We start from the raw sequence: 22,671 nt of genomic DNA on the forward strand, positions 1-22,671 counted from the left end.
CTCCGCCTCCTTCCTCGGGCGGGGCCCAGGCCCGGCTCGTCCCCGCCGCCGCCGCCGGCTCGCTCCGGAGCCCAGGGGCAGAGGGACAGGGCGTGACCGTCCTCTCCGGGGGTGTCTGAGGGCGGAGGGCCGCAGCGGGACCCCGTTCTCGGCACCACGGACCCTCCGCTCACTGCCCAGGGGACCTCAGCCAGGGAAGGGGAGACGGCCGGGGCGCAGGGCGCTAGGGCCGCAGCTCCGAGGCGGGGAGGTGCTGCCGCGGCCAGCAGAGGGGCAGGAACCAGGCAGGGCGCCGTCGGTGGCGAGAACGTGCATTTAATGGGATGAAGGGCAAGAAGCAAGCGCGAGTCCACCCACCAGCCCCGCGCGGCCCCCCGAGGCCTGCCTCAGAGCGGGTCCCCCGCAGCCACCCCTGGAGCAGGGACGCCCTGGTGGGAGGCGCCCAACCCAGGTGGATGGCAGAGGCCGCGGCAGGGCCTCCTGCCCTGCGCCCCGCCCCCGCCCCCGGCCCCGCCGCAGGTGCAGGTCGGGCCCTAGCAGTGGGACTCCAGCTCGGTGAGAATGAGCAGCGATGTCCTGGGCGTGGCAGGGGCAGAGGGTTCTGCTCGGTTCCATCCAGGCAGGTCCTCCGCCGGGCACAGGAGCTGGCGAATTCTCTGCAAGGGAAGAGGAGGCGGCTGTCATGAGCTGGAGTCAGGGGCACGGCTGCCAGCTTCCCTCACCACCACTGTCTGCCTGCGCCGCCCGCCACACACACCCACTTGCCCACCCGGAGCCGACCCTCTCCTCACCCCCACCCCCCACCCCCGGCTCAAGTCTTGTAGGCAGCAGTGTCGGTCCCTCCCCAGAGCCTCGCCAAGCTCAGTGGCACTCTCTCCTACCCCAGTGAGGCAGGTGTCTGTCTGTCCTCCTGGGGCCCTACACCAGCAGTGGCTTGGGCTCCCGCCCTCCCCACTAACCCCCTACCTCTTTGAGGGAGCCCTTGAGGGTGCCGAGTTTATAGAAGCTCCAGGCGGGAATGCAGACCATGGAGGACAGAGCCAGGAACCAGCCCAGGGCATCGCCCCACCACGGGTACGTGTACTTCTTGTTGTAGGTCAGCGGGGTGTACTTGATCAGGGAGAAGAGGAAGGTGGCCTGAGGAGGAGAGTAGAAGAGGAAGGGGCTGGGAGAGCAGGGCCCTTGTGCCCCCTGGGGGAGTTGGCAGAGACCTGTCACCCTGCAAGCCCCACCTGGCCTCCAGGCCCATTTGGATCAGTCAACCCCTAACCCCTAACCCCCATCCACATCCTGCTCCAAATCCACACCCCCAGTAGAATTTCCAGGGAGCCTCCCCAGGGCCCCCTGGGCACCTCTGCACATGGCTGCTGGTGTTTCCCGGTGCTTAAGGCTCCGGGCCAAAGGGGGGGGTGGTCTGCGAGGACCTCAAGGGCAGAGGTTGTGCCTCCTTCCCCCTGGGCGTCACTTATGCCCTGTGTACAGTGGGTGCTTGGAGGAACTGCTGACACCTGAGATAAAGCCCCAGGAGGCAGCACTTAGTGGTTTGTGGCTCAGACTCGAGCCAGGCCACTGGGCTTGAATCCCAGCTCACTGGCACTTTCTCACTCAGGTAAATTGCTTCCCGTCTCTGGCTTCAACTTCATCTGTAAAATGAATACAATGGTAATTCTTACTTCATGGGGCTTTTGCACAGATTAAATGGGTTAAAATGTGCAAAGCACCTTATGCCTGGCACAAAGTGAGCCCTCTTAGTGGCGTTATTACTATCACTGTGATTAGTATTATTATGAGCAGCCCAAAGCACTTAGGTTGTGGCCCTGCCTGTGACATTTGACTCACGTTGTGGTGTTAGTCAAACCATCCGGCAGCTCTGGACCTCAATTTAACCTTCTGTGGATTGGAAAGGAAGAATCTACCTTGCCAATCATTTTCTAGAATCCACCAGATTTTCAATCCCCGTGGGAGGCATCCCTTCTATGGCTAATAGCCTGGCTGGCCTCCTACCACCACCATCTCTCTTTGCCTTTGTGTAGCTTTATTGAAGGTTATCTTACTGTGCAGACAGCTGGGGTGAGGAACAGCCAGCAATATTTGATAAGAGGCCATGGCCTGTACCCAATCATATCTTCAATGTTGTTGTAGAAGCGCCCAGCTCCTACCATGAAGAAGAGAAGGAAGGAACAGGGAGAAAGGACATTCTTTAGCATCCAAGGCATGGGCAGGATGGGCAAGGATCAATAAACAGAAGACACCATGGTAGTCTTTCAAATCATTGCTGGGAGAATCTCTTCCCTGGGATTCACAGGCATATGCAGCAGTGGGCAGAACTCAGCTTAGGCAAAGATAAGGACTTTCTGATCATAAAGTCATTAAGGGCTGAAGAGGTTTGGATAGGACAGGATCTGGGCCCCCTTGGGTTGGTTAGGGTGTGGCCATCACCAGGAGGGTGACAAAGCAATCTCTGGAGGGCATTTCCAGTGGTAGCAGTTTCGGATTCTTGAGATTTTTGAGGTTGAGTAGGGAAGGAGTCTCAGGAAAAGGTGGGAAAGAGCAGCGGATGACTCTTTTCTCAGGGCCCTGAGATGGTGGAGAGCACTGGGGTTAGGACCTGGGGGAAGAGTCACTCACCATAAACCCAAGCCACACAGAAGGACTCAAAGATGGCCACAAACAGGAGGCACATGCCACTGGCTGCATAGTAGTCAAAGAGCTGAAATACGTACATACCGCCCTGCCCGGGGAAGAGGGCAAAAACAGAACTGTACCCAGAGGAAACAGACATACTGTCCCCCATAACCCCCAGCCTCACACCCTCAAACACAGAGCAGACCTGGTGAGGATCAGAGGAGACGGATATTAAAACAGAATATAGTTTGTAAGGTGCAAGGCGCTAAGCAGATATGAGACAGTAATTTTTTTTTATTTTCAGCAGGAAGATAGATGAAACAGACAGCTATTGTTAGCTTATCCCTGAGAACATTTAGAGATTGACCCAGAAGCCTAAGACAAAGTATGTACTTCTTGGCAGAGGATCAGGATAAGGGTCGTCATCAGGACTGTGAAGCTGACAAACTCCAGCTCCTTCCTTCTCCCTCGGGACAAAACACAGAAGAGCACCCATCCCCAGGGCTCCCACTCTCCCTTTGAAGTTCGTCCCCAGAACTTGGCTCAGTTGCCTGGTACATCACAGGAACTTGCCGGAGAGGCCATTTTTCCTAATCCAGGGCTTCCAGACCATCTTTTTCATACCTCTTAGCTGACCGTGGAGCCAAATCACCCCTCAGCCACACCCAAAGGTAGGTGGTTAATGTCCAAGGGCCAGAGGAAGGCCTCACCTACTCTGTGCTTCCTATGGCCTGGAAAGGAAGGAGTCCCAGAGCCCTGAAGCCTGGAAGGCCAGCCCAAGGCCTGAATCCACTGCACCTGTTCCACCTGCTCCATAGGACCCTGCCACCTTGGCCTCTCCTCCTCACCCAATCCCCACCTTCAAGCTTTCCGGGCCCTCACCTCTGTAAGCATGACCAGCCCGACAAAGAAGGAGGTGACAGACACGCCAAGAATGAGGAGCTCCCTCCGGTTCTTCTTGCGGAATATGTGGGGGTACATGTCCACCAGCGCTGTCACCAGGCTTTCTACGCACACAAACTGGATGAGAGGGCAAAAGAATTGGAGAGAAAGAGAGATCCCAAAATATGCTGCTGCATCAGCCAGCTCTGACTTCTTGCTCCGAGGCTTAGCCCGGCCCTGTCCCTGTGTCAAGTCCCCAGGGTCGTCCTTAGGTCTGGACCTATCCCTCAGAGCTCTTCTTAGCCCCTAGAAGGGCATCCACTTGTGACATCTGCACAGTCCCCATGTGCCTTAAGGGCCCTTGGGGCATCAGGCTCAGCCTCCTGTCCACTGCTCCGCCCCCACCCCCAGCCCCCACACAGCCACTTATCTCCCAGGCTCTGCATGACAGCCTCTTGATACCTGGCTGTCCAGTCCCAGGAGGACGACCATGAAGAAGAAGCAGCAGGCCCAGAGAGGAGAGAAGGGCAGCATCACCACGGCCCGGGGGTAGGCAATGAAAGCAAGGCCGGGGCCTACAGCAAGGAGCAGAAGAACATGGCCCAGTGCCTGGGCTGGCTCCAGGCCCTGTGTGATCCCAAAGCTTCCCAGTATGGGTCATGGAATCACAGGAGCCAGAGGAAGCCTCACCCCAAAGTTACCATCATCACCCCCAACCTCCCCCAGGAGAAGCCACTCGAACCTCCACCTGGTCCCCAAATCTCCAAGGCACGCCCACTGTGTTTTCACTGGCAGGAACAGAACCTAGAGGCTGCGGGTATAAGGGGCTTTGGAAGATGGAAAGGATGCATATCATCTGCATTTCTGCAAGCTCTATCCTCAAATCCTCAGGGCTCACTCTCAGGACCTATTGCCCCAAACCAGAGGTTTCAAACTGGTACATTTGTGCAGCTGACTCAGCATCAAATGAGCGCATGTAGGGCTTGATGAGACCCACCGCCATCATGACCCCATCAAGGCAATCACTGTGTTCCTTCTATAAAGAAAATACCTCCAAGATTAGATTGAACCACTCTGCCACCTCTGTGCCCAGAGCCTTTTTTGTCACCCTACAATTTCAGAATACTGTTGGCACATGTCCTCTCAAACAAATTAATGTTCCTCTCAGCTGGCTCAAGTGACAGGAACAGATTCACATGCCAGCACCTGGGTCCATCCATTGGAAACTTCCTTTGAGAAACAGAGTATGACCGTGCAACCTTGGATGATCCTTTACCTCTTCCAACCGCACTTGGCACACTGGTGGAATGGGTACCCCCCACCATACCAGTCCCTGCCTCAAAGGTTCCCATCGCATGATGCAGGCAAAACGCTTCACACAGTGCCTGGCATACACCAAACGTTTAATAAAAGTGAAATGTTTTCATTTTTAATAAGGATCAGTGATGTCAATTCCCACTGCTTGGCACTCTGTGAAACAGGGTGTGCTTGGGAAGGCGATGATAAAACACTGTCTTGATGCAGAGTGCAAGAGGGTGGTCCTCAAGATTAGGGGAAGGGCAAGCGGCATTTACAGCTAACCCAGGTAGGAGACTGATTCTTGGTTTTATTTAAAAGCAACACAGGGGATGCCTGGGTGGCTCAGTGGGTTGAGCCTCAGGCTCTTGGTGTTGGCTCAATGCATGATCTCAGGGTCCTGCTGTGCGGGGGAGTCTGCTTCTCCCTCTCCCTCTCCCTCTTTCTCCCTCTGCCCCTCTCCCTGCCCTTGCTCTCTCTCTCTCTCTCTCAAATAAATAGATAAAATCTTTTTCAAAAATAGAAACAAAGGGACTCCTGGGTGGCTCAGCGGCTGAGTTTCACTCAGGATGTGATCCCAAGTCTGGGGATCACATCCCACATCAGGCTTCCTGCATGGAGCCTGCTTCTCCCTCTGCCTATGTCTCTGCCTCTCTCTCTGTGTCTCTCATGAATTCTAAGTAAATAAAATCTTTTTAAAAATAGAAATAAAAATAAAAGCAACAACAGGGGCACCTGGGTGGCTCAGTCAGTTAAGCAACCAACCCTTGATTTCAGCTCAGGTCGTAATCTCAGGGTCCTGGGATCCAGCCCCGCATCAGCATGGAGTCTGCTTGAGATGCTCTCTCCCTTTCCCTCTGTCTTCTGTTCCTCCCCCTGCTCATGCTCTCTCTCCCTCTCTCTCTCCCCCTAAAATAAATAAATAAATCTCTAAAAAAGTAATAAAAGATAAAAGTGACAACAACACTGAATGGTGTAAAGGAGGAAACTATGTGCCAACATAGACTTATCCTTTACGTTTTAAAGTGAGCAAAACAAGGCAAAGCACAGAACAGTGCATATAGTATATTATCAATTGGGTTTTTTTAAAGGGGAGTAAGAAATAGAAATAGTAATATGTGCTCCGTAGTGTGAATGTTCATGTAAGTGTGTATATGTGTGTATCTGCACTATTTTTTTCATGGATGCCTAAAGTGTTTCTGGAAGGAGAAACATGAACCTGGTCACATGGCTTGCCTCTAGGGCAAGGGAGTGGAGGCCAGGTGTGGGAAATGCTCACTGTATACACCTCCACCCTTTGAAGCTGGCGTTAGTGTCAATGGACTCCCCCAGACCTTCCCAGGACATATCCTCTCAAAGGTGACCGTGGTTCACCCCTAGTGTAGGTGACAATAGAAACACATCTGGATCCCATTTGGTGAAGCTTCAAGCACAAGTCACAGAACCCACCCCTCACACCCGGCCCCACAACACTCACCAGACTCAGCCACCTCAGAGATGGGCACCCCCTGCTCCTGAGACATGAAGCCCAGGACAGAGAAGATAGCAAATCCAGCCACGAAGCTGGTACCGCTGTTGAGGAAGCAGAGGGCGATGCAGTCCCTATGGGATGGGCGGGGAGGCAGAGACAGGCCCGGTCAGCAAGAGGATGCTGACAGGAAGGCCCAGAGTGCTGCCCCTCAGACAGACAGACACTCGCCCCAGCCCTTCACACAGGCCAGAGGGGGGCTGCCCGGCAGGATTAAGATGAACATGCAAGGGGCTGGTTCTGTACCCACCCCCACTCCGTTAGCTCAGACTTGGAGTCAGCCAAGGTAGTCAAAAGAATAAGGGCTCTAAGGAACTAAAATATTCATGTAAAAATTATAAACTGCCACACAGCCTCCCCTCCCCACCATGTTGCCAGCATACCTCTTGGGCCACTACCACTTAGACACAATTCATTAGGCATGCTAATATAGAGGGTATGACAATCCCAAGCCACAAATAATTCTCATCCCCCAAATTTGATTTTGAAAGGCAATATGTGATATTTTTTAGCTAAAATTGAATTTGGCTGAGATGCTCTGATATGAACCAAGTAGGCTGGAGGGAACCCTGGGAAGGGAAACATGAGATGGGGAGCAGTGAGGTAAAAATAGGTAAGGGTTCAGTGTTGGCTGGGGCAAAGGTACAAAGCAGGCCAGGCAGAGGTTCCTCTGCATGGCATGATGAATTACTTCTCAGGCCTGAGCCCACTAGCCTCTTGTTAGTCAGAGGGCTGGGCCCATGCTGTGGCTTCCCAGCCAACCACAACCATTCCAGCCTTTGGAAGCACTCCCTCTGCCCATGCTGCACTCAGCTCCTTTCAGCAACTGGTGGCCCTGGGGCATAGGAAAGTAGGGTGAAGATGGGGCAGGAGGGGCAAATCCGTGACCCTCCAAAGCAGCCCTGATCTAGCATGGAGGGGGGCAGGGGAGAGAGGTGGGTTGGCAGCCCAGGCCCTACTCAGCCAATCACCTGTAGCAGTTGTTGTGGTATTTGTTGTAGCTGCCCAGGGCAGTCAGGCACCCTAGGCAGATGGCGAAGGAAAAGAAGATCTGGGTGCCCGCGTCCATCCACACCTACACAGGGAAAAGGCAAGAATGCTGCACCCCAGGAAAGCCTGGCTGTCCATGCTCCATGGGAGCACACAGGCCCATGGCCGAGCCAGGCACTGACTAGCATGGCGAGAACCCTCCTCCCAGCCTGCCACCCTGCTATCCCAGTGGGCCCTTGGATGGCGTATCTCAGGCATTGTGGGATGGCGTGGGCATCAGGCACCGGGAGAGGCCTGAAGGACCCATGGTAGAGGAGCCTGGGAGGGAGCTCTAGGTCTAAGCCAGGTCAGACACCAACTTTCTGCAACAGAAATAAGGCCCTGATTCTGCCTCCACTTTTTCCCTTCCTGGGCCCCCCTCGCAGTGTGACCAGTGTGACCAGTTTAGAAGGAATGCCAGGAGAGGATCTCTAGAGCTAGGTGTCCTACATATCGGTGCCATAGCAAGAAAGATCGTTTTGCCCCCTTGCACCTCAAAATCTGCTGTCTGGAAAACAGGAAGAGTAATCCTCGGCTCAAAAGGCCAAGAGGCTGAACGGAATGCATCTGTGAAGGCCTTTGTACTCCTTGGGGGGAAGAGCTCTGCAGCTAAACCTGGGCCACAGCTAGGATCATTATTGTCTCAGCTGGCCGAGCCGGCCCAGGCGTGTTATGATTTAGATTTCACAGCTACAATAACATCCCAGAGAGAGAGCACATCAAGGAGAACAGGACGAGGCAACTCTGCAGATCTGTGGGAGGTGTGGTCCCGGGGCCACAGACCCTCCCCAGGCACCTCCTGTCTTCAGAGGACGTGAACCTCACAAGGGGTCTGAGCTAAGCTACGGGCGCAGAAAACACCAGGCAGGTGGCCTAACCTCTCTGGGTTCCCCATTTCTTGTCTTTGCTGAGCCCTGCTCAGCTTTCCTTCCATTAGCATCAAGCTCCCAATGCCCACATCCACCAAAGCCTCAGCTTCTGCTCATCCAAAGCTCCTCAGTCCCTGGCCTGCCTCTCCCTGCTTCCCTAACCATCTTCCTGGCTCCCTAACCATCGCCCCCACCCTCCGACCTCTTGTCACACAAGCCTCTGCCAAAGTGCCCATTGGCCCCAGCGTTGGTGGTGGGTCTCAGGGACTCACTGGCAAGCCCCAGTTGAGATACTGGATCTCTAGGACTTAAGAAAAACTCAGCAATCTGCATTCTTTTCAGAGCTTCCCAAATGATCCTAATATCAGCCAGATGTAGGAATCAACTTCTCCCCAGGCCCTGAGAACTGGTGCCAGGGACCCACTCAGGGCACTCACTCCTCTCGTTAAGTCCATTTCTTTGGGAAGTGGGGCAGAGTGGGAAAGACAATGAAGAGAAGGGGAGACCATCTCTAGCCTTCTGTTCTTCCACTCACTATGAACCCCATCCCCAAGCTATGCTGCAAGGCAGGAATGGCCACCAGAGAAAAGACATCAGCAGCAAGAAGCACAGTGGAAGATCCGGAAGGGGCCAGGGCTAACAGGAACAGTGCGCAAAGATGGAAATACCAGGAAAACCTTTTTAAACCTGTGGGAAAATTATCATGGGGAAAGGAGAGGTGGTTTCAGGGTTTATATCAGAAGCTGAAGAAGGAAAGGGCAGGAATACGAGGAAAGAACCTGAGGCCCAGAAAGCTGCAGGGGGGTGCTTATGAAATTCCGTGTGAGGCCATGGACATTTGAGCGGGTGCCTGGGGTAACCTGTTGGCTCCTTCAAGATGTCCCAAAGATTTTCTTCTAAAACTGTCCCATGGAGACTGTGAGGAGTCACCTAGGGTAAAGTCAGTGACCACAGGTCCCCCTGTTCTGTTTCATTCCTGCTCACTCCACAGCTTCCTGGCAGGGCCCTTCAGCCAGGAGCTCTGAGTTTGTGAAGAAAGAGGCCTGACCCAGGCCCTGAGACGGACAGCTGGGAGACACCCCTATCTGCCTGGGGGGCTCGTAGCCACCAGCCCAGGGATCTCTCCCCAACAGGCCATCCAGGAGATGGCCCACGAGCCTGCCCAGCCTCACATCTTGGAGGTTTGCTTCCCGGGTCTGGCAGTGCCTAGGCTGTGGACTGACCCACAAGTTGCCAGGGAAACTATCCGATGCTCTCAGACATCCTGCGGCTGCCCACACGCAGGCAGGGGCCACAAATCCCATGGTGATGAAGTTTCACAAACTTGGACTTGGGAAGCAAAAATAAGAAAAACTGTGACTTGGCAGTTTACCCTAACTGCCGCCCCCGCCCTCTGCCCTGAGGGGGACAGACTAAGACTGGGTTGGGGGCAGAGGTTAATGAGAACAGAGGAGAATGCAGCGGGAGGGCCAAGGGTTCAGAGGGTGAGGGTCAGGGCCGGAGCCTCTGATAAAGCCACCTCCTGGGGAGCTTGGCAAGGGACCCCCAGGCCCCCGCCCCCGCCCCACTCTTGGCACAGCTGTGGCGTGACAAGCCTGCTGGGATGGGGAGAGGAATGGGGTCAGAGGAAGGGCTTCAAGAACAAGCAGAGCAAGCTGTTCTGTTCCCCACCCCAGGCAACCTACTCCCTGACCATGCCAGCAGCCCTGGTCTCTAAAACAAAATCCCAATGTGTCTTTGGCTGTGACAAAAGACTGTTCAAGAATAAAACAAGCATGAAAAACACCTTGTGGAGTGTGGGCAAAAAAAGAGGTCCTTGGGGGAGTAGAGGAAGGCAGAGACCTCTAGAAGATCCAGGAAAGGTGTTTTCAACTTTGAGTTTGATCTCAAGGATGATTATATTTACTATTTTTAGGAAGGCAAGGGTGAGTAATGGAAAAAGCCTTGGCTTTGGAGTCACACTGAATTGGATTCAACTCTTAACTCTATTATAATCACTAGCTGTGTGATCTAGGGCAAGTCACTTCACCTCTCTGAACCTCACTTTTCTCATCAGAAAAATGGGTATAATAACAAATAAAAATAATATATATGTGAAACACCTAACACATACTAAATATTAGTTCCCTGTCCCACCTCTTGGAATAATAAAAAGCAGCCCTTATATCTCTCAAATTCATACTCTGTAGAAAATGTGTATCATGGTCATCAAGACAGCAGACTCCTAAAGACTACGTGGGATAAAACCCAAGCTCCCCCACATGCTAGTTTTGTAGATCTGGGTCAAATCTCGTAAGTGTTCTAAGCTCGAGTCTCTTCGTCTGCAAGATGAAGCTATAGGGAGCTCCTGCGGCTGTGCGGAGACTGCCCGGTGTTGTGCACTCAGTCAAGTGCCCAGCACACAGTGAGCGCATAATAGGTACGTTAACTCTTGTTGCTGTTTGTTGTTATTGTTACTTTTGAAAGGCAACTCACCTTTCAGTGATGTTCAGTGATAATGGGTCCCACAGATGCCAAAATAAAAAGACCCGTTCTAATCAATGTTCCAACTGCCACCCGAAACAAACCCTTCATGAGAAGCTCTTAACATAGAGCTTTCAAAGGTTCTGCAAGGGCTTTTTGGACACCCTACCCCCAGCCAGCTGCTCTATCCCTCTACTGAACAAAGGCAAGCAGAACAAAGGACCAGGAAAGGGAAAGAAACAAGCTCCCAGGAGAGTCCTGAGTCTCCAGGGACCCCTCTCAAGTGGGAAAGAGACAAGCCCCAGGGGACAGTCAGTGGCCTGCCTGAGCACAGCAAGACTGGCAGAAAGGGAGGAGGGAGCCAGATAAATCCAGCATTGTCTCTGCCTGCCTTCCAGCTTCCAGACTGAGAGCTTGGCAGAGAGAGATGTCTTTGGTCTTTGTGCTGGCTAGCAGGAATTTTGCACCTTTCTCAAAGTGCCAGGCAAATGCCAGCTGGAATTCTCACACTTCCTAGGGAGTGCCAACTACATTTAATTAGGGCTCTGGTAGGAGCGTCACACCTGCAGGCTGCTGCTCTGTTCTCCGACAACAAAGGCCTAGCTGCAGCCTGAGACCAAGACCCAGTGGCCAAGAAGGCTTCTGGGAAGCCCAGACCAAGCTCTGCTCATGAAACCTCTCCCTCTTCACTTCAGAGGACTTGGAAGACACATGCTCCCTGCATAACCTACAGCTGGCTGGAGTTGGAAGGTGGTATCCTGGAGAGCAGATGAAAAGAGGTTTTATTCCCTGCAGTAACCTGGACATGGAATCGTGGCCTTGGTAATGCTTGGAGTTGAAGGCTATCTGGTCTATCTTCCTCATGTTTGCTGGATGCTTCATCTAACCACCACTACACCTAGAACAGACCTGTCCCATAATAGATATTCAGTAAGATTTTTGCTGAATGAATGAGCTTTGAGTAAAACAAAGATGAGCCGATGGGGACTTTTCATTCAAGAAATCATAAAGTCTCATAAATGGGACTTGTCATCATTCAGACCCAGCTTCCAGTTGCAAATGTGAGGATGAAAAATTTGTGAAGCTCTCCAGGCCTCCATTTCCTATAAAATGAGGATACCTCACTGATCTGCTATGAGGATTAGCTGTAATGCTTCGTGTAACAATGACAAGGCCATCGTTAGCACTCTCAATAGTTGTTGACTATAAATAGCTGATCAGGACAAACAAGGCATTGATCACAGAAGCCCTAAATCCCTTCCAGAAATACCAGACCCCTCCCTCCAATTTCTCTTTCAGGCTGCCTGCCTGTCTCCCTGCCCAAACAGGGCTCCTCCTTCCCAGCCTGACCTCTAAACAAAGGCAGACTGTAGCTGGCCTCTGGTTCACACCTCTGTGGCTCTAGGACAACAGTGAAGTCCTCCTGCACAGGAGATCCAAGCCAGCCTCTACCCGCTGGCCTCCAAAGCTGTCCACCACAACCTCCTGCTTGCTATAGACTCTACCACAATACTCTGGTTCCAGAGAAGTCAAAGAGCTTATGAGCCACACAAAATAAAAGTACACTTTGTTTGGCCAGCTCCTTACTTGCTCTGTGACCTTGGGCCTTGTTTGCTAGTCTGTTCAGCGAGGATTTTGTACTAGATGACCTCTGGGCTCCTCCTAGCTTCAACAAGTACAGTTCTACGGTTTGCTCCAAAGCCTGACTACAGTCCCTGTGCCCTAGGTGAAGAGGCAGCCGCAATCTGCACCTCCACTGTATCTAAGAAATGAGGGAGGGAACCGTAAGCCCGCATCCCACCAGATCCTTGAGCTGTACCCAGGACAAGGCTGCTGGACTCCACAGGGGGGTCTGGCCACCCCTGGGAGCTGCAGCAGGGCCAGTGGAACTCAGGGCAGCAGAACATAACTCTGCCAGGGGACTGGGAGACGTGAGAAAAATTCAGCTGCTGGACCACCCCCAAGTTCTGAGCTACAGGGACCCTCCGCCTGTGCGTGGGCTGAGCTTCCAGCGGTGGAGGGAAGTGTGGGACTGTGTGCCAGTCCCTTTGCTCCCATTCCCGCTCAGCAACGTCAGGGAGCGCGCTGGTGCCCCGACGGTGCCCTGTCCGCAGAGCCCTCCAATGGCCGGCGTCTCCTGCAGCGGCACCGCGTCTCCTCAGGGCCCCACTCCAGACACACAGAGCTCCCCCAGCACCCGAAAGGAGGGCGGCCCCTGTGCCGGCTGGGGCGCCGAGCTGGGGCAGGAGACCTGGGGGGCTCTGGGGTGGAGCTTACCCACGCTCCCCCCAGTCGACACCTCCTGGCTTTGCCAGCTTTCAAAACTACTGCCAAACCGGAGAAGATACGAGTCGTCAGAGGCGGTGGGTGGCTTATTTGGGGCCCTGCTTCACAAGGCCCTCGGGTGAGCAAGCACACACACACACACACACACACACACACACACACACACAGACCCCAGGCCACGAGGAAGCTGGCTGCGCAGAGTGGGCGCCCAGGAAGGGCTGGAGCCGGAGGGGCCTCCTGACAACTGATGGGAAACTCGACACCGCAGGCTGCCGCTGAGTGTGGGCCAGGGACCTGGGGCCTCGGGGCAGAACCAGGGAACCAGAGGGCTGGTGGATGGCTAAGGAATAGAGAGGAAGTCTCCGTGACATACGATCATCAGGAGGAAAGATGGGAAAGGGGGACTAGGGTGGGTGGTGGGGAACAGGCCGCAGCCTCTCACAAACACTCCTGGGCCTCCGGGTAGCTGTGAACCAAGCGGGGGACCACAGACAGCTGTTGACACATGGCCGGAGACCCTCTACGCCACCATGGACACCTCAGGGCCAGGAGCGGGATTCCCGACAGCAGCACAGAGGGAAAGCCTCCAGAGCCACAGGACAGCCCCATCTGTGACTTCTTACCTGGGGATCCCACAGACGTGTGAGGTTTGGGTACAGGTAAAACTGAATTCCTTGGGCTGCCCCAGGCAGAGTCACCCCTCGAATTAACAGGACCACCAGCATGAGGTAAGGGAATGTGGCTGTGAAGTACACCACCTGGCCAAAGGGCGGATGAAAGACGAGGAGGCTGTGAGTTTGGAAGGAAGGGCCTGGAGACCCAGTCACAGAGGCAGGAGGCAGGAGGCAGGAGCTCCCCCCACTCCACACACCCTCAGAGCAGGCCAAGAGAGTTTCCCTCTGCCCCTCCCTCTCACCCTTGCAGCTGTTCCACTCGGTCTTCCCTCTGCCTTAAGCCACAAGCTCCCATGTCCCTCTCCCATCCTCCTCCTGACACATACCCTGTAATATTTGTGAAGTGACTGAATGAACCCAGGCATGCTCCCAACCAGTGTGTTTAGAATTATGGCAAGGGTTGTCAGGTATGAAAAGCTCTCTAACACATGATCCCTGTCCTCACAGAGCTTACAAGCTTAGCACACCCAGGCAGCCAGATTAGGAAGGAAGCCTTCTCAGAGGCCTCCAGGGCAAGAGTCCAGAAGAACTCAGAATGCCCTCTAACACTTCAGACACTCTATGGCCAAAGAGTCCCCCACCCACAAGTTCTCAGGGTGGTTACGAATCATTTTGAGATGAATAGCCTCCATGGGATTCCTTTTCCAAAGAACCATTGAATACACCAGGGAGCCACAACCTGTATTCAATTTGCGATGTGCCCACACATATGGTATATTGCAAGACCATTTTCCTTGGAAGTGTCCTTCCTGCCCGTCTCCCTCCCTTCTCCTTTCCATTCCACATCCCCACCTACCAGAGTGCACAGGATCGAATCAGGGAGAGCACAGAATCAAGGAAGGGAGCCATATGAAATCTTGACAGGCTCATTCCCTCCCATCCTGGACCAGGTTACAGCTCAGGGAGCTCCTGGGTGACCAGGCCCCCCAGGGAGGGCAGGGAGTCCTTGGCTGAGAGGGGCCAGGAGCTCTCCAACACAGACCTTGCCTGTGGACTTGACCCCCTTCCAGATGCAGAAGTAGCAGATGACCCAGGCAACCAGGAGGCACAGGGCCAGCTCCCAGCGCAGGGCCCCCAGGTCATGGATGCCATCAGAGATCTTCAGGACCCGCCTCCTGGGGAGAGAAGGTTGAGCGGGGCTCCACTTTTGCTGCCAGCCTCAGTTCTGTAGCCTGTGTGTCTCAGGCAGCAAAGACATGCCTCCAGGCTCTTGTCCAAAGGCTTGTCACCTGTTTTCGCTCAGATCCGTGAGGCTCTCCTTTGCCCAGAGGTGGGGGTAGATAGAAAGTGAGGCAAATATAAACTGTTCCCAGGTAAGTGTGCTCTGGGAGGCTGAGTATCAATTTAACCTAGAGAGGGAGGTGCAGACACACATCTTCTCAACCAGGGCTTCAGGATGTTTTGATACTAGGAATCATGTCCTAGGTGAACATCTATACGAGGGAGGGGGCGGCTAGGAGGCAGCACACAGGCAGCTGAAGGAAGGAGCGGACACAGGGGTATAGACACACATGCATGTGCGCTATCTAACGTGGGGAAGGGAAGGCAGGACCGGCTTGAGGGCAAAATTCTCATCTCTGAAACTAGTTCTGCATTAACCACAAATACAAGCCCAACAGGAAAAAAAAAAAAAAAAAGCCACTTTAGGTGACAGGGCCACCAAAGAAGGAAACTATTACTCGCTGTCCACTGAGGGTCTGCACTGCACGACCCTATCCCTGAGCCCTTCTTTCAAACACACAGCCACACTGGGATGGGGAGAGGGCCTCACTTACTCCCAGAACTCGATGACAGGAGAGGTGGCATTTTCAGAGGTCACATTCAGGGAGCCATTGGTCCTCTGGAACTCCACACAGTATTCTACCCGTGGGTCCCAAGGAAGGAAGCAAGAGAAAAATCTTTCAGTATTTGACACGGCCAGAGAAGGGGGCTGTGAAACTGTAGGAACGGTAGGAAGTAAGGTATCTGAAAGGAACCGGGCTGAAGTTGTCCATACAAAACATCCTCAAACACAAAATAACCTCCAAATGCTTACTTCACCTTCTCCACATGATTCTACATGTGGGTTTCTAAATGGGTACATGTTCTTGCTAAAGCATGATCAGATGGCATCAGGAAGAATGGTCTGCATGCCATCTACTTCAAAGTAGGCAAATATTTCTAGGTCACTGCCTTGTATAAAGTCATAATCTTTGAGGGATAGTAAATATGCTTTCTAGGGATGACATGTTGCAGAGTGGCTCAGAAAGTTCTGGCTCGAATCCTGACTCTCTGGTTACTTGCTGCATGGTTCTCTGACTTCACTTACCTTGATTCTAGAATGTACACAGCGATCTCCAGTGGTGAGATGGACAGGTGACTAACTAAAAAGTGCCCAGTAAATAGTGGCTCTTAATTATCTGTATATGACCTTGGAGTTTCACAACAGGGGCTCACATTCTTTTTTACATTGTGTTAGCATAATAATCCTAGAAAATATTAACACAGATGTGTTTTCCCCACTGTACACACGAAGAAAGGAATCTTCTTAGAAATGGCCTGTCACAGCTCATAAATGACTAAATGAGAGCTAGAATCCAGCTCAGCAAATTGTATGTCTTACCTTCAAAATACCTGTAATCGGACCTTTCTTATTATGGCCACTACCAGCATCCTGGTCAAGATCCCCATCATTTTGTGGCTCCTTAACTAGTCTTCAGTTTCCACTCCTGTCTTCCTAGTCCAATCTCCACACAGCAGCCAGAATGATTTTGTTAAAAATTTAAGTCACTCTATGTCATGTCTCAGTTTAAAAACTCTCCAGTTTGCCTCCCTGCCCATGCAGAGGAGCCATAACCCCTATAATTGCCTCCAAGGCCCTTTTCAGTCTACCCCTGTCACCTTTGACCTCATCCCTCAGTGCTCCCTCACTCACCTGCTTCCTGGATACTATAAGCACAAGGCTGCCTCAGCGCTTTTGCACTGGTTGCTCCTTGTACCTAGAGTCTGCCCCTGAAATCTCAGCCACTGACTTCCCGCACTCCTTCAGAGCATGACTCCTGTGTCATCTCAGGAAGGCCTTCCCTGAGGACTCTATTGAAAAATCACACCTCCCATCCCTAAAATTCCCAATCCGTCCTCCCTGCTTTATGTCTCTCCCTGGCACTTTTTCTGACATAATACATATTACACATTTATTTTATTTATGGTCTATGTATCACCACTAGAACAAAAACCTCATGAGGGTAAGGATCTTTGTTTGCATGCCTTATCATTACCCCAGCGCTTAGAACAGAGTCTGGCACAGGGTAGGAGCTCAATAAGTATTTGCTGAATGAATGCCAATCCAGCATTCTTTCCAGTATTCATTCTCTCTCTCTCTCTCTCTCTCTCTCTTTCTCCCCTTAAAGCTTCAGCTCACCCAGAAAAGCTTGTTTTCATCTTGACAGGACAGGATGTCTTATACTATGAATGATGTTCGGCTCTGAGTAAAACCAGACTCACTAGGAGAAATGTCAAAAAATTCCAAGAAACAAAAGACACCGGTACAGAATTTTATCTTGGAATTGTCTCAGAGATCCCTCAGTCAACCCCAGTGCCCTGAAGCAAAAGCCCTAGGCCACAAAAAATTTGCAGCATTTTTACAAAAGGAAGTTCCCTGAGGTCTGGATCAAATCACCATCAGACAGGCTGGTTGTTGAGGGTGATTTCAGTGTACATAAAATGAAGGAGGGAGGGAGGAGAGAAGGGAGGAGGGAAGAAAAAAAAAACAGGTAATTAAAAAAATATTAGAAGAAAACCAATTTTAAAACCGGACTCATCCAACAAAATATTTTTTTGAGCATTCATGATGTAGCCAGCCCTGTGCTAGGGGACAAAGGACACTCAGATAAAGATGCCTTTGCTGACCTGTGGGAAAACCAGACCAACAGCCAGAGAGTAAGGTAAGAGCCAAGGCGGAGTGGGAATTCATTCAGTACAGGCACGCCCAGATACATTTAAGAAGAACCTAAGGAATCCTGGGCTGTCAGGGGAAGAACCTCCAAGATTTGACTTTCCACTTGCAGACATGTGGAAGGAAGGAGACAGAGATCAGAAACAGAACGCCCAGAAAGGGATCGAGACTCGGATGGCCAAAGGGGCCTTGCTAAATATTGCAAAATGTGCCTCCTTGTCAAATAAAGGACTCAAACTTCGGTTGAGAACTGGCTACCTCACCTGAACAACAAAGAAATGAATCACGGCACAGGTGGGGCCTCACTGACAAGCACTGAGGGATATTTGGGCAAGGAGCATAAGAGGTTGTCCTGGATCCACATGGGACAGCTCTCTGCCTGTGCTGTCCAAGGGTAGCCTCCATCCACGTGTGGCAACTTACATTTAAATGACTTAAAATTAAACAAAAATTGAAAAATTCAGTTCTTCACACATCCTGGGAACATTTCAGGCACTCAATAGCTACATGTACCTAACAGCTACCATGTTGGAGAGTCCAGAGAACATTCTCCTCATCACAGAAAGTCCTCTTGGATGGAACTATCCTAGGGACTTTCAATTTTTGTTACTTTCAATCAAACCAACCCAGTAATAGTCCTATGGCCATGAGTGGCTCCTGCCGTCTTCTAAGAGAGCCACATGCAGTATTATTAGCACAGGAGAAATCAAGTGTTATTATAAATTATAATGAAGACTCACAAAACAGTTTATTCCCTGGTTAAATTCAAATGGACTATGAGGTAGAAAGATCTAAAACTGGGGCACCTGGGTGGTTCAGTGGTTGAGCGTCTGCCTTCAGCTCAGGTTGTAATCCTGGGGTCCTGGGATCTAGTCCCATATCGGGCTCCACACAGAGACCCTGCTTCTGTGTGGACCTCTGCCTGTGTCTCTGTCTCTCTGTGTCTCTCATGAATAAATAAATAAATTCCTTTAAAAAAAAGATCTAAAACAGTATCAGAAAGACATGAGAAACAAAGATAATGGACAAGTGATACATACATACACCAAAGTAATCATACTTCAAATTGAAATAAATAAATGGCTAAACTACATTAAAAAAATCAGTTCTATTTGCATAATACATGAATTCATAATGTATGAATTGAATACATTTTTTTTAATTTGAGTACAGTTGACAATTTCTTTTTCTAAGTCTGTAGCATTTTGCCTGTGATGCTGGTGAATTCTCACACTGATCTTTGACACAAGATTTCAGTGACCTACTTGGTGGGTTTCTAGTATGTCCCAAGTTAAGTTTGGGATGGGGTGTCCAGGATGTAATGATAATCCCAGCCCTGATCAATGTGGCAGAGTAGCAGGAGGAAATGGGGTCTCCAGGGATGACCTTACCTGTGTTCCACTCATGGTGGCAGCTTCCCCAGGGAAGGTCAATGGTGAAGCTGCTAAAGAGGTAGAAGAGGGCCCAGGCCAGGACAATGATGTAGTAGATGTTGAGGAGGATGACAATCATCTGGGAGGCGTAGCCAATGCCTGGAGGGGAAAACTGCAGAATTGGGCTAGGGATGGTGGACAAACTTCTCACACACCACCCATCCCAGTTTAAGAGGGGTTTTGTACTCACTCCACTGTCAAAGCCCTAAAACAGTTCTCCTATCATCCTCCCTGACAGGTAAGGAGAGGCTTTTCTCCCTGCCTTCCATTTCTCTTCCCTGGCTTACTGTGCACTTTTACCTTTATCAGTTCTGAAAATTCACTGATTTAAAGTTATTTTTTAAATGTGTAAGACTAACTCAAAGACTCCATTAGTTAATGCTTCCTAGAATTAAGCTGGTGTATTTCTGCAACATAAAAATACATGCTAAGAGCAGGAACAGGGGTGACTAGCTAGCTCAGTCTGTAGAGCAAGTGACTCTCAATCTCAGGGCTGTGAGTTCAAGCCTCACACTGGGTGTACAGCCTACTTGGGAAAGAAAAGAGTAGGAACAGACAACTCACATAGGAGAAAATACGACTAGCTCCTCCTTAATAACTGCAGGTGTGCAAAAGGAAACCATGGTGAGGTACCATTCTGCACTGGCAGGCATAGTGAAAATTTTTACAAATGATACAACTCAGTGATTTCCAAATTTGTCCACATATTAGAATTACCTGGGAATATTTTTAAAATTTCAAAACACAGACCAGACCCAAAACCAGTTAAATCACAATCTCTGGGTGTGGGACACAGGCCTCAGGATGTTTTGAAGGTCCCCAGGTGACTCCAATGTGCAGACAAGTTTGGGAACCGCAGGGGATCCCTGGGTGGCTCAGCAGTTTGGCGCCTGCCTTCGGCCTGGGGTGTGATCCTGGGTTCCCGGGATCCAGTCCCATATCAGGCTCCCTGCATGGGGCCTGCTTCTCCCTCTGCCTGTGTCTCTGCCTCTCTCTGTGTGTCTCTCATAAATAAATAAATAAAATCTTTTTTAAAAAAAAAGGTTTGGGAACTGCAAATACCTCAGAGCTGTGAAAGATATGGAAGAAAGATGCTTACTCAAATATAAGGACATGGCAAGTCAGTATAGCACTTACATTGGACAATTTAGTAAGGCAGATCAAGAGACATCACCATGATTGTCCATTTCATCCAGTGATCCTAATCCTGGAAAGTTATCCCAAAGAAATAATTCCCAAAAAAGAGGGCCAAAGTTATCTCAACAAACACACATGAGAGCAGAATATAACAATTTTATAAGTAATTGAAAAGAAGCAAAAAGCCCCAAACAGAGAACTGTGAAGTAAATTATGATATATATACTCAATTGAAATTTATGCAATCATTAAATTATTGTTGCATAGAAAATGGAAAATAACACTAACTGGAAAGTGGAGACATAAACTGTGTATATCCCAGATCACTAGAAATGTAATCTCTATACAGAGATAAATAAAGAATGAAATGAATGCCCAAAACTGGAAACAACACAAATGTTCTTCAGTATGTGATGGTTCAATGAACTGTGGTATATCTACACCATGGAATACTACTCAGCAATAAAGAAGATGAACTCTTTATACAAAAACCTGGATGGATCTCAAGGGCATCATGCTAACTAAAAAAGCTAATCTCAAAAGGTTATAGACTGTACAATTCCATTTATATAACATCCTAAAAATGACAAAATTATAGAGATAGAGGACAAATTAATGGTTGGGAAGGGCTAGGGATGAGGAAAAAAGGAACAAGTGTAACTACAAAGGAGTAGCATAACAGAGGTCTTTGTGATAATGGGACAGTCTATATACTGATTGTGGTTATGGTTACGTAAGTCTACACGTGTAATAAAATCACATAGAATTATACACATACACATATACACAAATGAGTGCATGGAAAACTAGGGAAATCTGAATAACGTTGGTAGATAGTAACAATATCAATTTCCTGGTTCTGATATTTTATTATAGTTAAGTAAAATGTTACCATCGAGGAAAACGGGGTGAAGGGTACATGTGACCTCTCTGTATGATTTTTGCAACTTTCTGTTAAAATACGTAACGAAAATCCTATATAGAGAGAAATATCGAAATGAAACATCCTAAAGTTTAAATCGCTATTATGTCAAGACAGTAGAATTATTAATTATATTTTTCATCATTTAAAATTCTCTTTTTTAAAATAAAAAATAAATAAATAAATAAAAAATAAAATAAAATAAAATTCTCTTTTTGGGGCACCTGGGTGGCTCAGTGGTTAAGCATTTGCCTTTGGCTCAGGTCATGGTCCTGGGGTCCTGGGATCAAGTCTTACATCGGGCTCCCTGTGGGGAGCCTGGTTCTCACTCTGCCTATGTCTCTGCCTCTCTCTGTGTGTCTCTCATGCATAAATGAATAAAATATTCAAAATAAAATAAAATTCTCTTTTAATTTTTTTATTTTTTAAAGATTTTATTTATTTATTCATGAGAAACACAGAGAGAGGCAGAGACACAGGTAGAGGAAGAAGCAGGCTCCATGAAGGGAGTCCGATGTGAGACTCGATCCTAGGACCCCAGGATCACACCCTGAACCAAAGGCAGATGCTCAACCACTGAGCCACCCAGGCATCCCTAAAATTCTCTTTGTAAAGGTTTCATAATCAGTTAATTGTTCTGAAAAATACAAAACCATTGTTATACATTTGTACAATATAAAATAGCTAAAATAGCGTTGCACTCTACTTACTTAATCTAAAGCCTTTTTCCCATCCTCATCCCTGTCTTCTCCATTCTCTGATAGATTGGGTGATCAGCTCAGCATTGGCCCCACAAGTAGAGGGTTTAACATAAAGACACAGAGTCTTATGTCAATCAGCACTGCTATGAAACCACCCAGTCACCCCAAATGAGGTTTGTAACCATGTATGCAGATATCTGGAATCAGGCACCTGGCTACTCACCCTCAAAGATGGGGCAAATCTTCCTCCAGGCTGTGACGCCTCCCTGGCTAGTGTACTGGCCCAGTGCTGTCTCCAAGAGGAAGACAGGAATGCCACAGGTAAAGAGGAAGATGAGGTAGGGGATGAAAAAGGCACCTGTGGGTGGGAAAAATGCTTTCCATTAGCTGGCATGAGCCTCCTCATGGTCCACATTTATCTTCTCCCATTACCACCCTGTACTGTCCATCAGAATCCCCAGGTGTGTGGGACATGCAAAACTGTGAGGGACATCTCTACAGATATCTGGAACCATAGCAGAGATCAAGAGTGGCCACCAGCCCTTTTTTATTTCACTCTGAAAGTTTCAATCTATACCTACCAGGATTTGCTTCCCATCAAACCTCGATTATTAGCTCAATTACACATAACTGTAGCAACGGCAGTTCCTTGAATAATGGACATCCAAGAGCATTAACATAGCCCACAGATTCTAATTCTTTTCAGGGAATGACTATTTTTAATGCTAGAAAGAGACTTCTAGCAGACTGAAACCAGATTTCTCTTTAGTAGTAATCCTTTCTGCTCAGCTTTCTGCTGAGACAAGAGTACTGGAAATGCTGGCATTTTCTCCACTGTGGACTTCTATCTGTTGCCAAGGTAGACAGGGGGAGTCCACAGAGAAGAGAGAAT

The 22,671-nt window shown here is 49.9% G+C and overlaps 1 protein-coding gene across 6 annotated transcripts in view; it reads right to left on the minus strand.

The window, feature by feature from the left end:
* Positions 1-299: 299 nt before the first annotated feature.
* Positions 300-22,671, minus strand: part of SLC6A13 (solute carrier family 6 member 13) — a 36,181-nt gene continuing 13,809 nt past the window's right edge. For 3 of the 6 annotated variants that reach the window (XM_025995437.2, XM_072766269.1, XM_025995438.2), the window contains 13 exons: positions 22,003-22,137; positions 18,978-19,118; positions 15,428-15,512; positions 14,635-14,767; positions 13,602-13,736; positions 7,303-7,406; positions 6,281-6,405; positions 3,970-4,082; positions 3,508-3,645; positions 2,629-2,731; positions 2,055-2,155; positions 967-1,137; positions 300-656 (listed from right to left, as the gene is read on the minus strand). In XM_025995437.2, coding sequence (XP_025851222.1) covers positions 534-656; positions 967-1,137; positions 2,055-2,155; positions 2,629-2,731; positions 3,508-3,645; positions 3,970-4,082; positions 6,281-6,405; positions 7,303-7,406; positions 13,602-13,736; positions 14,635-14,767; positions 15,428-15,512; positions 18,978-19,118; positions 22,003-22,137 — 1,607 coding nt within the window. In that variant the 3' untranslated portion in view covers positions 300-533. Of the gene's footprint in view, positions 657-966; positions 1,138-1,508; positions 1,644-2,054; positions 2,156-2,628; positions 2,732-3,507; positions 3,646-3,969; positions 4,083-6,280; positions 6,406-7,302; positions 7,407-13,601; positions 13,737-14,634; positions 14,768-15,427; positions 15,513-18,977; positions 19,132-22,002; positions 22,138-22,671 lie in introns of those variants that run through there. The other 3 variants (XM_072766270.1, XM_072766271.1, XR_012003000.1) reach the window with 2 other exon arrangements.

Source organism: Vulpes vulpes, chromosome 8, assembly GCF_048418805.1.
Source record: "Vulpes vulpes isolate BD-2025 chromosome 8, VulVul3, whole genome shotgun sequence".
NCBI lineage: Eukaryota > Metazoa > Chordata > Mammalia > Carnivora > Canidae > Vulpes > Vulpes vulpes.